At 41.5% G+C, this 14,267-nt stretch overlaps 2 protein-coding genes across 3 annotated transcripts; one reads left to right on the top strand and one right to left on the bottom strand.

The window, feature by feature from the left end:
• Positions 1–259: 259 nt before the first annotated feature.
• psmd13 (proteasome 26S subunit, non-ATPase 13) lies at positions 260–8,491 on the bottom strand. Its single transcript, XM_056413335.1, has 13 exons — positions 8,296–8,491; positions 7,297–7,375; positions 6,590–6,624; positions 6,446–6,501; positions 6,312–6,355; positions 5,888–5,974; positions 4,404–4,575; positions 4,241–4,320; positions 3,505–3,630; positions 2,633–2,695; positions 2,308–2,388; positions 833–949; positions 260–491 (listed from the first exon to the last, which is right to left on the bottom strand). The coding sequence occupies exons 1-13, from the start codon at positions 8,394–8,396 to the stop codon at positions 396–398; spliced, it is 1,137 nt and encodes a 378-aa protein (XP_056269310.1). The 5' UTR covers positions 8,397–8,491; the 3' UTR covers positions 260–395.
• An 88-nt stretch (positions 8,492–8,579) lies between these two features.
• sirt3 (sirtuin 3) lies at positions 8,580–13,202 on the top strand. Of its 2 annotated transcripts, XM_056413345.1 has the most exons (8): positions 8,580–8,870; positions 8,957–8,999; positions 10,549–10,713; positions 10,796–11,028; positions 11,149–11,249; positions 12,076–12,237; positions 12,312–12,503; positions 12,596–13,202. In XM_056413345.1, the coding sequence occupies exons 1-8, from the start codon at positions 8,798–8,800 to the stop codon at positions 12,617–12,619; spliced, it is 993 nt and encodes a 330-aa protein (XP_056269320.1). In that variant the 5' UTR covers positions 8,580–8,797; the 3' UTR covers positions 12,620–13,202. The 2 variants fall into 2 exon arrangements, with proteins under 2 accessions (XP_056269320.1, XP_056269319.1); XM_056413344.1 differs by having other exon boundaries at positions 12,312–13,202.
• The last annotated feature ends 1,065 nt before the right edge of the window (positions 13,203–14,267 follow it).

Below are 14,267 nucleotides of genomic sequence, written 5' to 3' on the forward strand. Positions count from 1 at the left end.
GCGTCTCCAGGGCAACGCCACACGAGCGGGTCAACTTCCTGCTTCAAGCCAGATATTTAAATGACCGCTCAGCTGGAGAAATGCTAAATTCTATTAAGTACATTTTCATTCTATTTTAAAGATGATCCGGTTGTAAACATCCAGCGGAGGAATACAAACAAATATAAACCTTAAAAAAGTGAAAACCGGAGAAGACTTTGACCAAGAACACAAGACAACGCTTCCTCTGGTAATGCCTCTTCGTATGAAGTGGAGAATCGTGTGTCAACCAGTTGTTTATTTGTAAAAACACCACAGTGTATTTCTACAGGTTGGTAGTAAACAGAAAAGCATGAACATCCGGCAGAAAGAAAAACAATACAAAACAGAGACGGACCCGAGGGGCGGACCCCGGTTCAGGTGAGGATGTCGTGGGCCTGTTGCTCCACCAGCATCGCCATGTTCTTCACGTCCCCGCACCAGAAGTCCAGACGCTCCTTCATCCCCTTGATCTGAAACAGAACCGTCACGCCGCGTCAGTATTATGGTCTGTTGACTCTGAATGACCCTAAAGTATAAACGATGACATCATAATGTACTAAATGATGACGTCATGCTGTATAGAAGAAGACTTGAGACAACAGGCTGAGACATAAACACATGTTTACAATGTTTACTGAGGGAATACATCAAGAGAAGTAGAGTCACTATATAGACTTCTATACAACCAGAGGAGCCCCCTGGTGGTCACCAGAGAGAATGCAGATTCAACACATGAAGCATAGACTTCTTTTCAACCAGAGGAGTCGCCCCCTGGTGGTCAGTACACGTATAACACAGCAGGGGGACTAACCTGTGGCAGGTCCAGCACTCGGGGCTGCACCCAGGTCATCTGCACCTTCTGGTCCACCTCGTCGATGTTCCCCTTGATGAGGCCCACGGACAGCGCCTTCATCACCAGCAGCTCCACCTGCAGGACGCAGCAGCGTCACACACACACACACTCAACTCAATGTCATACCTGCAAACTCATGAGGGGTGAAAAAGGTGACAACGGGGGGGGGGGGGGGGGGCAGGTGACTTTCTTTCTTTTTTTGTCACCACACCACATCCACGTTGTTTGAAGCCTCAAAGCTTTTAGAACCACAACTACAGTCATTTTATTGTTCTGACCACAAATCTAAATAATGATAATAAACAGTTTAAGAACAAAAGGTCCTCCACTCTGACTCAGCCCTATAATGATAGTAATAACAAATATACATTGTCATTATATATAATATGGTTAAAGTCATTCATGAACCAACTTCCTTTTTTTTGCCTGAACAGTCCTCATGGACTTCTCCCTGAATCTGTTCTGTCTCTACCTGTTTGTCACGATACTCATATTATAACTTCTATACATATTACATACCTGCCATAAATATCATGATACCCGATACCAGAATTCAATACAATACTATAAAAACAATATGGTACCATAAATACGAGACTGGTATATTTATCTATAATAGTAATAAATAAAACATCTATATGGTTCACTTTTTACCAACTTTTTCAACACTTAACAAATGACAGTAATATTAGTATTAATACAGCCAGATATGAATGAAACTACATGGTTCCATCATAGCATTGATTATACACTATGAGGCCGTTAGTCTCTGACCAGATGATACACAGTTCATCAGGATGAGCAGCTGGAGAGTTACAGAACTTTACAGACTGAAACATTTCACTTCTGGCATCTTTTTATTTTTTAAGCCGAAGTCTCTAAGCTCCGCCTCTTCTCTCGCTGTGAGCTGCGCAGCGCAGTGTGCGCAGACAGCTCGACACGGAGCAGCGCGTGCGCTCTGATCGCTCTCTGAATGAAGTGTCGATACTGAAAATATGCTAAATCACATCGTGTTTAACGTACGGGTACTTTGTTAGCATCGCTACACCGTGCAGCGTGACAGCAGCAGATGTAGCGGCTAACATTCAAGCTAACGTGAACCCCCAAACGATGTCGACAACTGAACGCTGATTGGCCGAGACGCGACACGTCGACCAAAGATGTTTTATTGTGAAGAGCACCACTTCACACTTTTCTCCGCGTCTCACTGCAATCTCAACGGCAGCGGGCCAGGTGACCCCCAAAAACAAAAACTCTTCGGATCTCCACGATTCACGTGGATGACCTATTTTGAGTTCAAAACGGTGAATTTCACCGAAAGGTGACAAGTTTGCAGGTATGCAATGTACACATACACAGGAGCCGGCAATTAAAAAGTCGATCGCTCATCACCGCCATCGACCGGTGAGCTGACGAGTCGTCACGTGACTCGCCTCGTTAATGGGGATTTTGGCGCTCTGAGCGATCTCGTTGAAGGTGAGCGTTCTGTGGTTGGCAGGACGAGTGAAAGTCATCTGGAAGAGAGAGAGAGAGGGGGAGGAAAGAGAGAGAGATTATTATTCCTGTTATTCCACAATTTGCCTTCAAAGGTTACTTTCCACACAAATGAAGTGAACGCTCTGATCAAAGCAAATTCAAGTATTCTCATTTATTGAAACTGTATTCCCTTGAAATCGTCTGTTGTCCCACAGACACAACATCAGAAAAACTATGGAGAAGGTGATTAAAAGCAGTAGATTTGAGGAAGAAGAGTTTCACCTCCATCACGCAGAGCAGCTGGATCTTCTGCATCAGTTTGGCTTCGTGTGCCGCGAGGTCCGGCTGGAGGAGAGGGCCGAGCGGCTGGGTCAGATTATTGATCACATATCTGGAGTTTATTGATCTCTGGTCGTTCTCTTGAGAGGAGAAGCTCCCGAAGGGTTGAACCAGTTCAAGTTGTTTTACTTTTATGTGTCAACAGTTTCAAACTTCATGCACGGAGGTTTTATTTATTAAAAAGCAGCATCGACTTTGTTTGACCTATAAAATAAAGAAACAAATTCCCCAAAACTAAAATATCCCTAGTTTTATATTCTGTAATTGTTTAAAAAAATAAATAAAAGAACAGTGAACCAGGCTTTAAATTATTATTTTAACCATTGAGTTACATTTTTTATTGATTTCTCATACACATGAACATCTTACCGAAACAGACGGCGTTGTCGTTTACTTTCATCGAGAAAGTAGAAAACTAAACTTTAAATTGACGTTAAGATGTTTTTACACATGTCGTCCCAAACTTTAATTAATTAATCGTGGAGGGCGTGGAGGTCATGTGATCGTGGAGGTCATGTGATAGTGGAGGTCATGTGATCGTGGAGGTCATGTGGTGGTGGAGATCATGGAGGTCATGTGGTGGTGGAGGTCATGTCATCTTGTAGGTCGTGTCATCGTGGAGGTCATGTGGGGGTCGTGTGGAGGTCATATCATCTTGGAGGTCGTGTGATCGTGGAGGTCATGTGGGGGTCGTGTGGAGGTCATGTCATCGTGGAGGTCATGTGGGGGTCGTGTGGAGGTCATGTCATCTTGGAGGTTGTGTGATCGTGGAGGTCATGTGGGGGTCGTGTGGAGGTCATGTGACCGCGGCTCACCTGCTGGCCCCAGGCCGACTTGAAGCTCTGGAACTTCTCCACCTTGCCGCCGTTGAAGGCGTAAAGCGTGTCGATGAGCCATTGTTTGTCCGTCTTCCTCAGGGACTCCAGCACGGGGTGCATCAGCTGGAGGAGACACAAGAGGTCAAGAGGTCACAGGGACCAGCCACACGGCGATGGTGCGTTCAGGCTCCGCTCAGCGAAAATGAGAACTGGGTCAATTGTACCGTTATTGTGTTGAGTCTTGTAAAAGGTAGTTTTGGTGAGATGGAGTTTTCACAGCAGCATAAATTTATATTAGAGATAAATTAAGTACAAACACATAATTTAAAACTAACAATAAGATTTGAAGATTTATTTTTAAAAGAGAAAAACACTGTTTTATTTCCTTATATTTTACTGTATCCGCCAGTTTGGATGAAAAATGATCGACATGAAAAACGTGATCGTCTATTTAAGTAAAATCACATCATTTAAAACTACTAAAAAGTGGTATATCTGTTGTATTTTTTTTTAAAGATAAAAATACAATGTTTTATTTCCTGATTTTAAATTATGTGTTTTTATGAAGAAAAAAATTCTAAAAGATCACTTTAACAAAGTAAAAGGAGAACATTTAGACTCTCTGACGGTGTAAACTGACTTCAGAGCAGCTCAGATCAGTTTGGGGCCCGTGGATCGTGATCGATCGGCAGTAAAGCGTGACCGTCTGTCTGCTCTGAGTTTCTCCTCCTACCAGCTCTCCGTAGTTGTAAACTCCTTCTCCGAGGAGTCCGGCCAGCCCGAGCGTGAACGCCCTCTCCTGCTTCTCCGTCTCTGTGGAGCAACACCAACAACAACGTGACATGGTCTCCTCGCCGCCGCCGCCATGGAGCGAGTCCCCGGACGCCTCGACTCACCCGGAAGCTCTTTGATGTCCACGCAGCCGAGGTAGCGTAGCGCGTCCTTGTAGTAGGAGGCGTGGTTCCCGATGATGCGGTAGTATTTGCTGGAGAGGTCGTAGAAGCGGCCGTGGACCGACGTCACGCCGGGCAAGTTGTTGAGCATCGTCTCCACGTCCTCGATGAGGTTCTGGAGGGAGACGGGGCGCGTTCACTGAGGCCCGAGATCTCACTCTTTATAATCTCACTCTATAATCTCACTCTTTATGATCTCTCTCTTTATAATCTCACTCTTTATGATCTCACTCTTTATAATCTCACTCTTTATGATCTCACTCTTTATGATCTCTCTCTTTATGATCTCTCTCTTTATAATCTCACTCTTTATAATCTCTCTCTTTATGATCTCACTCTTTATGATCTCACTCTTTATGATCTCTCTCTTTATGATCTCTCTTTATGATCTCACTCTTTATGATCTCACTCTTTATGATCTCTCTCTTTATGATCTCTCTCTTTATGATCTCTCTCTTTATGATCTCACTCTTTATAATCTCTCTCTTTATGATCTCACTCTTTATGATCTCACTCTTTATGATCTCACTCTTTATGATCTCACTCTTTATGATCTCACTCTTTATGATCTCACTCTTCATTTAGAGCTGGAACATGTTTGAGCTGTGACCTCTTGAGCTCACTCTGCATTTCATCACAAAGAAGCTGTATTGATGCGGATTGGTCACATGACCACCCGGTTCCCTTGAAAAGGCTTCTCGAGTTTGGATTTCACATTTTTAAATGTGCCATATATTTTATTTAGTTATGCCCGTTTGTCAACAGATTATCAACACACTAAAAAAGATTAATTTATAGGATAAATGTCAGTGTTCCAAAGAGTTTATTTATAATATTAAAAAAATTTTTTTTTTAAAGGTGTGTTTTCATTATTTTTGTCGCTCCCATTGGACGGAATATTTTTTAGTTTTCCACCACGGTTACATAAATTTAGCTTCATATGTTTATTATTTAGACAATCTGGGTACATGTTATAATTACAGTACAATATAATCTGAAATGTGTAGATTATAATATACTGGTAACTGTGAAGATTACGTGTAAGAGTTTGAAGTTTAAAGACTTTAATATAATTTCTCTACAGATTTATGGTTGTTTATCCCTCAGAGAGCTTTGGATTTAAACATTCACAGATTCTTTCACACCGGGTGCAGCAATCGGGTTCAAAGAGTTAAACGTTTGAAATAAAAGCAGCGAGACACGCGCAACACGAAGACGATAGTCATTTTTGGGGGACAAAGCGATGGATATTCCTGGTTTTATGTTCATGATAATATCTCCGAAAGCGTCAACAAGTTATTCCAGTGAGAAACAACGACGGCGTGAACGCCGGCTGCAGCCCGGCGTTTGACACGCGACGGATCTGAACGAGCTGCAGCCGCTTCATTTAGAAGAAGAGAAGAAGAGAAGAAGAAAAGAGCGTTTACCTTTGTGGCCGGGAGGTCGCTGATCTCCAGTTTGAGTTTTCCGATGGACGTCTTGCAGAGGATGAGGGCTTCGTCGCAGCTTTTCACCTGAAAAGAGACAAAACAAGAAGGAAGTTGAGTTTAGGTTTAGTGCAACGTTGGATCAGTGTGCTTCTGTTTTGCTGCGTGCAGACGAGACGCTTTGGTTATTTAGTGGTGGACAAAATACCGAAGACGCCTCTCAGTTACACACAATTCAACAGGATCAAAAACATCAGCCGACGAAAACACGTTAAATTATCATAAAACGCGTTTGGAGCGGTTTAAAATAAAACTGAACATTGAAATATGCATTAAAACCAGCTCCTGTTTCTTGTGGGCCTTTTTGTGTTTCGCTTTAGTCGGGTGCTAATCAACAAATTGAACTCGGTGTTGGTCAACGTACCTTCTCCTTGGTCTTGTCGAGGAAGGTGATGGCATCTTTGGGATCTGGACACAAGAAAACAACAACAAAAACTGGAAATACTGAAAATGCGGACAAAGTGTCTCCTGCTGGGAAGAGTTTCATGTCGTCCTCACCTTTCATCTGTCTGGTGACGTACAGTATGATCTCCATGAGGGACAACGGGTTGATTCTGGCGAGGGAACAAAAACAATACAAATCAGGACCAGAACCAGGTACCTGAGGCGGCAGGAGTCTGGATGTCGGACCGAGTTTCTCACCTGTGTTCGAAGTCACTGATGAAGTTGTCGTAGAGCTTTGAGAAAGAAAAGGAGCCGTCAGACCAAAGAAGACGCCACAGTAATCCTCTCGTTCGGACAAGTATTTGGATGAAGACGTGATTCAGGATTAACGTTCCTTAGTGAACGGGGAAAGTTATTTTAAATCCTTTAAAGTCGGTATAAAAGCTTCATGTTGTGCCTTCACTCGTTACAAATATATAAAGAAAGGCAAAATACTAATATTGGTAAGTTTATGAACATATATAATGAAAACAATAACAATTCATGAACTAATGTCCAAAGTTAATCAGACAAAACAAACTAAATGAGTTACTCAAGATTTATTATTGTAAAAGTGTGCACCAGTTCTTCGCTTCAACCGTCAGTTTAACCATTTTATAATTATACACACATGTGCGACGTCGCGATAAATATTAAATTAATATCACAATACTGATTTTAGAAAACATCCCAAAGCCAGACGAAGACGATGAGGTGGCGTTTACTAAACGCACGAGACGAGATGACGTTTAACGGCGTTCGTGTGCGTTTCAAAGCATCTGGAGAGTTAAACCGTTTATGATGGGATGTTGCAGCCTCTTTGTCCTAAACTTAGATGCAATCACTTCTTTTTATTCCCTTTAAAAGGTCAAACAGAATAAATGAACACAGGAAACGAAACATGTTATTAAGTGATGTGAGTTTACCTGAATGAGGCCGTCTCCTGTTTTGAAGCACGGATCTTTAACAAAGTCTGTCAGCCTCAGTGTCAACTGATGCCACAACCTGTCAAGTACAAATATATATACATCAACACTTCATCCAGAAGATAAACAAATGTCCCAACGCTACAACAATCATACAATCTGTTGGATCTTGATACCACAAACGCAATAATCTCCATTCAAAGTACAACAAATGATCAGGATTCAGGTCTCATGGGGAAATATTACATGTTCTTATTCCACCGCAATAGCATTTAGTGAAGGAACCGCTAATACATATTAATATATACGCACACAACATATGTAACTTTATACGTTTAGTATTTAAAGTATATATTAAATACTTTGGGGTTTCTGCTTAGTTTGTTAAATAAGGTTCACGTCTCTTACTTTGGCTGGACAATGTTTACAGAGAATCCTGAATCACAGTTTAACATTCCTGGAGATATGTGCGTATGAAACATTACATTTTATATAATAATAGGTTATTTTATTCCGTCCCATCTCTGGACTGAGGGCTTTATGATTTTTTAAAAACGTAAGTGATAAACTTTGTGTTCCACTGGCCTAAAGAGACGATGTTGGGCTCAAAGCTTCAACTCCTGAACCTAAACTAGGAGTGTGAAGAGGTGAAAAGTGCACAACAATAAACATACATAGAATAAAACAATTAACATAGTGCAAGAGATACATGTGGTAAACAAACAGATAACAGTACTTTAAAACCAGCATATACCAGACAATAAAAGTGGCAAGTGTGTTAGAGGAAATTGTCCCGGGGACGTCTTTACGTGACCGATTTAAATTATTATAAACTCAAATGAACAGTCATGATCTTTAGGGAAGAAAAATAGCCAGCTAACCGCAGCTAACATCAGCTAACGCTAGCTCCCTGCATGACTCGGCGTGCGTTCAGAATGAATGGGCGAGCTAACGCTAGCTAGCCTAGCTTTAGCGGAGCGCTGTCTAGCCGGGCTTCACCTTTTGTTGTGGAAGTCCTCCAACGTGTGCCACTCCTTCGCCATCTCCGGAGTGGTGCTGGTACTCTGCTGCTGCTTCAGGAAGCCGCTGACGTCTCTCATGGTGGCGGAGGAAACTGTTCAAGCTTAAAGGGAACTCTTTTATTCTTCCGCTAAACGTCAACTAGCCTGTCGTGTTGTGGGGGCCGCTGCTCTGCTGCCGGGCGCAAAGGATGACGGGAAAAAAAGGGGGCGTTTCTAAAAACCAGCCGTTCGCTCATATTTCTTACCGGAAGGATTTACTTCATTTTTTAATTGGATTATTAAACTACGACGGATTATTTTAGGATTGTTATTTTAACTGTATTTAAATGTATTTTGCCGTTTCTTATTGAAATTGTACTTGTTCAATAAATAAATTAAATAAATAAAAACTTCCTGTCGAGCGCAAAGGATGATGGGAAATAAAGTGGACGTTTTTAAAGCCGATCGTGCAATAACAATCTGCGGGTCACTGCTCTGTCATGGCCCCTTCACTGAGTTCCTCGGCGGTGTCACCTGTCAGACTCTGGGTGTACCTGAGCTCGAGAGCAAGCGGTTAGTCCACCAGGCCAGTTAAAACGTAATGAAATGATAATTACTGTTTGGTGAGTGGTGATTGTGAGTTCTTCTTTTTTTTATAGGTCGTTTGAGTCAAAGTGAAGGTGCAGCTGCAGCTCTATGCAGGTATTTCATCCTCAGTAACACAACACAGCTAAGTACATCAATTAAGTACTATACTTAAGTACTCAAGGTACTTTTATTTCATGCAACTTCCTCCTAATACTCCACTCACACTTCTTCAGCTAAATAAACTTTTTATAGACAATGCATCGTCACAAAGATGAAAACAAATGTATTTTTTTCTTTCATAATCAATGTCACCACAATTTCTCTGACAATTACATTATATATATATATATATATATATGTAAAGGACAAGCACTGTCACATTTAAGAAACAAGAACTGTTAAATTGTTCAAATTGGCTTTAGATTGCTGAAAAATGCTTATCACCTAAAGCCTGAAGTTCACTCCTCCAAAAATGTTGTTTTCTATCCCAAAATATTTGTTGTACAATTGTAGAAGACAAAGTAATAACATAATATTCACAATTGAGAAGCTACAACCTGCTAATAATGGAAATACTTTCATTTTTATTATTAAAATCGTTGCCAATTACTTTTCTATAAATCCACTGCAAGTTAAAACGAGTGGAGCAGTAATTTATTTATTACAGAAGTAATAAAGTAGGTTCAGAAACAATCAATATGTGATGTTACATGTGATCACTATGGACTGTGATGCTTCTGCTGACGCTCATATTGTTATGTGCATCTCTGTGGAGTTAAAGCCGGAGATGGGGCCGTGTTTGAATTACATTACATTATAAACTGTCATTAGTTGGAGACTTCGTATCATTTTACAATACGGCCATTCTAACTGTTATTGAAATGTTATTATTGCCAGCCTAATAATATGTTCCTGTTACCCTGAGTAACATTAGTTGTTGTGTCTTTATGCTCTATGTATAAAGTCACTGTTATAGTTGTATACTATTCGTGGGTTATCTAAATCACTGTTAGATACAAATGCACGGAGACGAGGATGCAGCACAAGTTAGATCTTTTACTCCCGGGTTAATCACACACAACTGCCAGGCATGAACAAACTATCACCGAACTCTGTAGTGGTGACAGTCAAATACAATCGAGCACCGAGTGCTCGATCCAATATACCATATACCACGGGCAAAATATGGTCAAATATTGCAATGAACCAAAACCCTCTGAGCAGAACATCATAGAACAGGTGGAGCATTACAACCATACATCCTCGACTCGGACCTGCACAACATAACTTGTGCATCTCCGGTGTTACGGTTTAAGAAGCGACCGTGTTAACTGGCGACTTTGAACCGACCGCGTTCGTCGATGTAGTTACAGAAAGCCGTTGGAAATAGGAAGAGAACGCGTACCGTCCCTCGTGAATGCCGCACTGTTTAATGTATATAGCAGCTATATATTATTAGTATCTATATGGGAGGGTTTGACACTTTTACTAAATTAAACCAAGCGGCATTCACGAGGACAGCTATATTCTGCATCCTATTTTTCAAACGGCCGTCGTAACCACGACAACAACAGACGCGTTGGGCTGAACAGTCGCCATTTAACAGGGTCGCCTGTTAAATCGTTACACCGGCTCCGGTGAAACGCATGTGTTTCCCCCGTAGCAGACACACGAGCTCTCCCCGGGGGTTCTGCTCCCGCGGCGGCCCGGCCGAGGAGCGGCTGACCCTGCAGGCCGTCGCCACGAGCATCGCGGAGCGGCGGTACCAGCGGGTGGTGGTGATGGCCGGAGCCGGGATCAGCACGCCGAGCGGCGTCCCGGACTTCCGGTGAAAATCCCGCCGGATGTGTATTCTAGTGGTGCGCGTGAACCTGCCGTAAAGCATCACGTGCGTGTTGCCCCTCCCTCAGGTCTCCAGGCAGCGGTCTCTATGACAACCTGCAGCAGTACCGCCTGCCCTACGCCGAGGCCATCTTCGAGCTCGGCTTCTTCCGCCGGGACCCCCGGCCCTTCTTCGCCCTGGCCAAGGAGCTCTACCCGGGGCGTTACCGGCCCAACGCGACGCACTACTTTGTGCGGCTGCTCCAGCGGAAGGGTCAGCTCCTGCGGATGTACACGCAGAACATCGACGGGCTGGAGAGAGGTGCGTTTATTCGCCTCCTTCTTCTTCGTGTGTGTTTCTATGTAAACGACGTGCACGTCGGGGAGATGCGCGTGCCCGACGCTCTGAGACACCTCTTTGCTTGTTGACTTGTGTCTCAAGTGGCGGGGATTCCCCCGGAGATGTTGGTGGAGGCTCACGGGACATTTGCCACGGCCACCTGCACCGCCTGCAAGAGGGAGTACGAGGGGGAGGAGCTACGGGTGAGTTATGACCCCCCCCTCTCCCCCCCCCCCCCACATACACACACTATCACCAGAACATTTATGATGGTTCATCACGTCTCATTCAACCACAGTGAACATTATCCCCAAATATCTCTGTCATTTATATATATATATAATACATTTATATATTTATATTTATATCTATATATATTTTTGTTGTTGTATACATTCATATATATATTATTTTTAAATATACCTTCATATATATATATATATTTACATCTATATTTTTTGTATACATTCATATATATATATATATTCATATGCATGTATATATATGCATATATTCATATGTGTGTGTATGTGTTTTGTATACATATATATATATATTCATTATGTGTATATACATATATACATATGTGTATATATACACACATAAATACACTTTAAACAAAAAGTGGAATTAATTATAAATACAATTACATATGAATAAAATAACCATATTAATTAAACAATTGTAAGCTTTTATTTATTATTAGACACGGTTGTGCACACACTATTTTTATTCTGTGCACAATAAGACTTTATGCTTTCTAGGAACATAATCACTTTATTTAACATGGATAACATAACACATCAACTATATTTTCAATGTTCAAGTAATAGTTCATAAATGAGAGAAAAAGGAATTGACAGCTGTGATTAAACTGTAGCAGTAATTTATAAAAGTTTTTTATTGTTTTCTTTCATTTTATACAGTTGTAGTTTTAAATGTGCATTTGTGATTGAAACCAGATAACATTTAAGATAAGATATTTAAAGATTTAAGATATCGGTCTTGACTTTCTGAGCGTCTCTCCAGGCCGACGTGCTGAGGGGGGCGGTGCCGACGTGCCCCGCCTGTCACGGCGTGGTGAAGCCGGACATCGTGTTCTTCGGGGAGGAGCTTCCACGCCGCTTCTTCAAGCACCACGAGGACTTCCCCCGGGCCGACCTGCTCGTCGTCATGGGAACGTCACTGGAGGTCTTCGGAGATGATGTTTTTTGCTTTAATGAAATGAAACCACGTAAACCCACTGAAGCCGCTTTGCTCTGCAGGTGGAGCCCTTCGCCGGTCTGGCCGGAGCCGTGAGCCGCGGCGTGCCGCGCCTGCTCATCAACCGGGAGCCGGTGGGTCCGTTCGCCGGGCGCCGCCGGCCCCGCGACGTGCTGCAGCTGGGCGACGTGGTCGCTGGGGTGCGAGCCCTGGTCGACGCCCTGGGCTGGACCCAGGAGCTGGACGCCCTGATGGTGTGTGTGTGTGTGCGTCTTTGTGTGTTTGCGTGTGTGTGGGGGTTTGGTGATGAATTCTTGTTATTTTTTGCTCTTTTTTGTATCTGCAGGCTGCAACCGAGACAGAAGAGTGACATCTATACGTAGTTTCTGATAAATATATATATATATATATTGTTTTATTTTTATACCAGCAAAAAACGCAGGTGAGTGACACAGTGAAAAGCAACCAGGTGTATCTGGAGCAGCTGATTGACCTTGTTGACCTCACAATAATAAAGATGTGCCATATTCAGTTTTTCTTATTTATTTCTAACTTCATGAAATGTGACAAGTCTGCTAACGGTCCTATTTTGTAAAAATAAATGTTTGTTGTTATTTTTATTTATTATAAAGCAGATCTAAATGCTATATATATATAGTTTTTTTTACATCAAAGCATGAATATATGTTCCATTAGGAAACCCAAAATACTTGCATGAACCTGAAGATGAGCTCAGTCTAACAAAACCTTTTCATGAGGTGATACTCTTTCCCACCAGCAGAGGGCGCCAGAGGGCCGTGATTAAGAGTGTTGCTGTTACTTGAGGCTGTTCTCATAAAAAGTGAATCTCTAATATGTTTTTACAATGTCTTTTATTAAAACCAATTCAACTTTTGAGTTTGCATAATAAGTTGTTTTCCTCTCACTTAAAAAATAAAGCAAAGTCATACTTACTTTTGTATATTTGCCTTATTAAAACTTATCTTTTTCTATACAGGACTGTCTCAGAAAATTAGAATATTGTGATAAAGTTCTTTATTTTCTGTAATGCAATTAAAAAAACAAATGTCATGCATTCTGGATTCATTACAAATCAACTGAAATATTGCAAGCCTTTTATTCTTTTAATATGGCTGATTATGGCTTACAGCTTAAGAAAACTCTAAAATCCTATCTCATAAAATTTTAATATTTCCTCAGACCAAGTTAAAAAAAAAGATTTATGACAGCTGAGTGTTTGTCAAGGCTCAGGAAACCCTTGCAGGTGTTTCGAGTTAATTAGACAATTCAAGTGATTTGTTTAATACCCTACTAGTATACTTTTTCATGATATTCTAATATTTAGAGATAGGATATTTGAGTTTTCTTAAGCTGTAAGCCATAATCAGCAATATTAAAAGAATAAAAGGCTTGCAATATTTCAGTTGATTTGTAATGAATCCAGAATGCATGACATTTTTGTTTTTTTAATTGCATTACAGAAAATAAAGAACTTCATCACAATATTCTAATTTTCTGAGACAGTCCTGTATAGCGATAATAATAAAAAGTCCTTATTCACTTTGACGTTTTTAAATTTTAATGGCGCCATCTGGTTTGAACAAGTCACAAATTTAAAGCTACTTATTTATGATAAATAAATAGCTGGTGCATCTCAATCAGGACGCTTGAAGAAGTCTATCACTCTTCTGTCTGTCTTCATTCTCTCACATTCTTTCAACCTGTCTCTCACACCTCACTTCAATTATCACCCCCCCCCCCCCCCCGCCCCCTCGGGTCCTTCTAGTGCCGCCGCTGCTGACGTCTATAACAAGACAAAGTGTCACTGCATGACATCGTCGACTGGGAGGATGTTTTTGTCTCTTAAACGGTCTGAAAGTCGTCTATTTTCTGTCGTTTATTTTCTTTTTAACGATGTTAAGAAATCGACTTCACCGTTTTTTGTGTTCTGTGTTTTTCTTTTCTAATCCGGTCTCTCATGAACGAGATCCACAAGATGGTGTTTTTAGTTAAGGTCT

This window comes from Pseudoliparis swirei, chromosome 4 (assembly GCF_029220125.1).
Source record: "Pseudoliparis swirei isolate HS2019 ecotype Mariana Trench chromosome 4, NWPU_hadal_v1, whole genome shotgun sequence".
Lineage (NCBI taxonomy): Eukaryota > Metazoa > Chordata > Actinopteri > Perciformes > Liparidae > Pseudoliparis > Pseudoliparis swirei.

Excerpts from the sequence above, each read along its gene's own strand:
- psmd13 (XM_056413335.1), bottom strand. The coding sequence starts at position 8,396 with ATGAGAGACGTCAGCGGCTTCCTGAAGCAGCAGCAGAGTACCAGCACC. Across the intron at positions 6,356-6,445 it reads CGTCACCAGACAGATGAAAG|ATCCCAAAGATGCCATCACC; the intron begins GTGAGGACGACA and ends TCTTGTGTCCAG. Across the intron at positions 950-2,307 it reads CCAAAATCCCCATTAACGAG|GTGGAGCTGCTGGTGATGAA; the intron begins GCGAGTCACGTG and ends TGCGTCCTGCAG.
- sirt3 (XM_056413344.1), top strand. The coding sequence starts at position 8,798 with ATGGCCCCTTCACTGAGTTCCTCGGCGGTGTCACCTGTCAGACTCTGG. Across the intron at positions 10,714-10,795 it reads AGCGGCGTCCCGGACTTCCG|GTCTCCAGGCAGCGGTCTCT; the intron begins GTGAAAATCCCG and ends CCCCTCCCTCAG. Across the intron at positions 12,238-12,311 it reads TCATGGGAACGTCACTGGAG|GTGGAGCCCTTCGCCGGTCT; the intron begins GTCTTCGGAGAT and ends TTTGCTCTGCAG.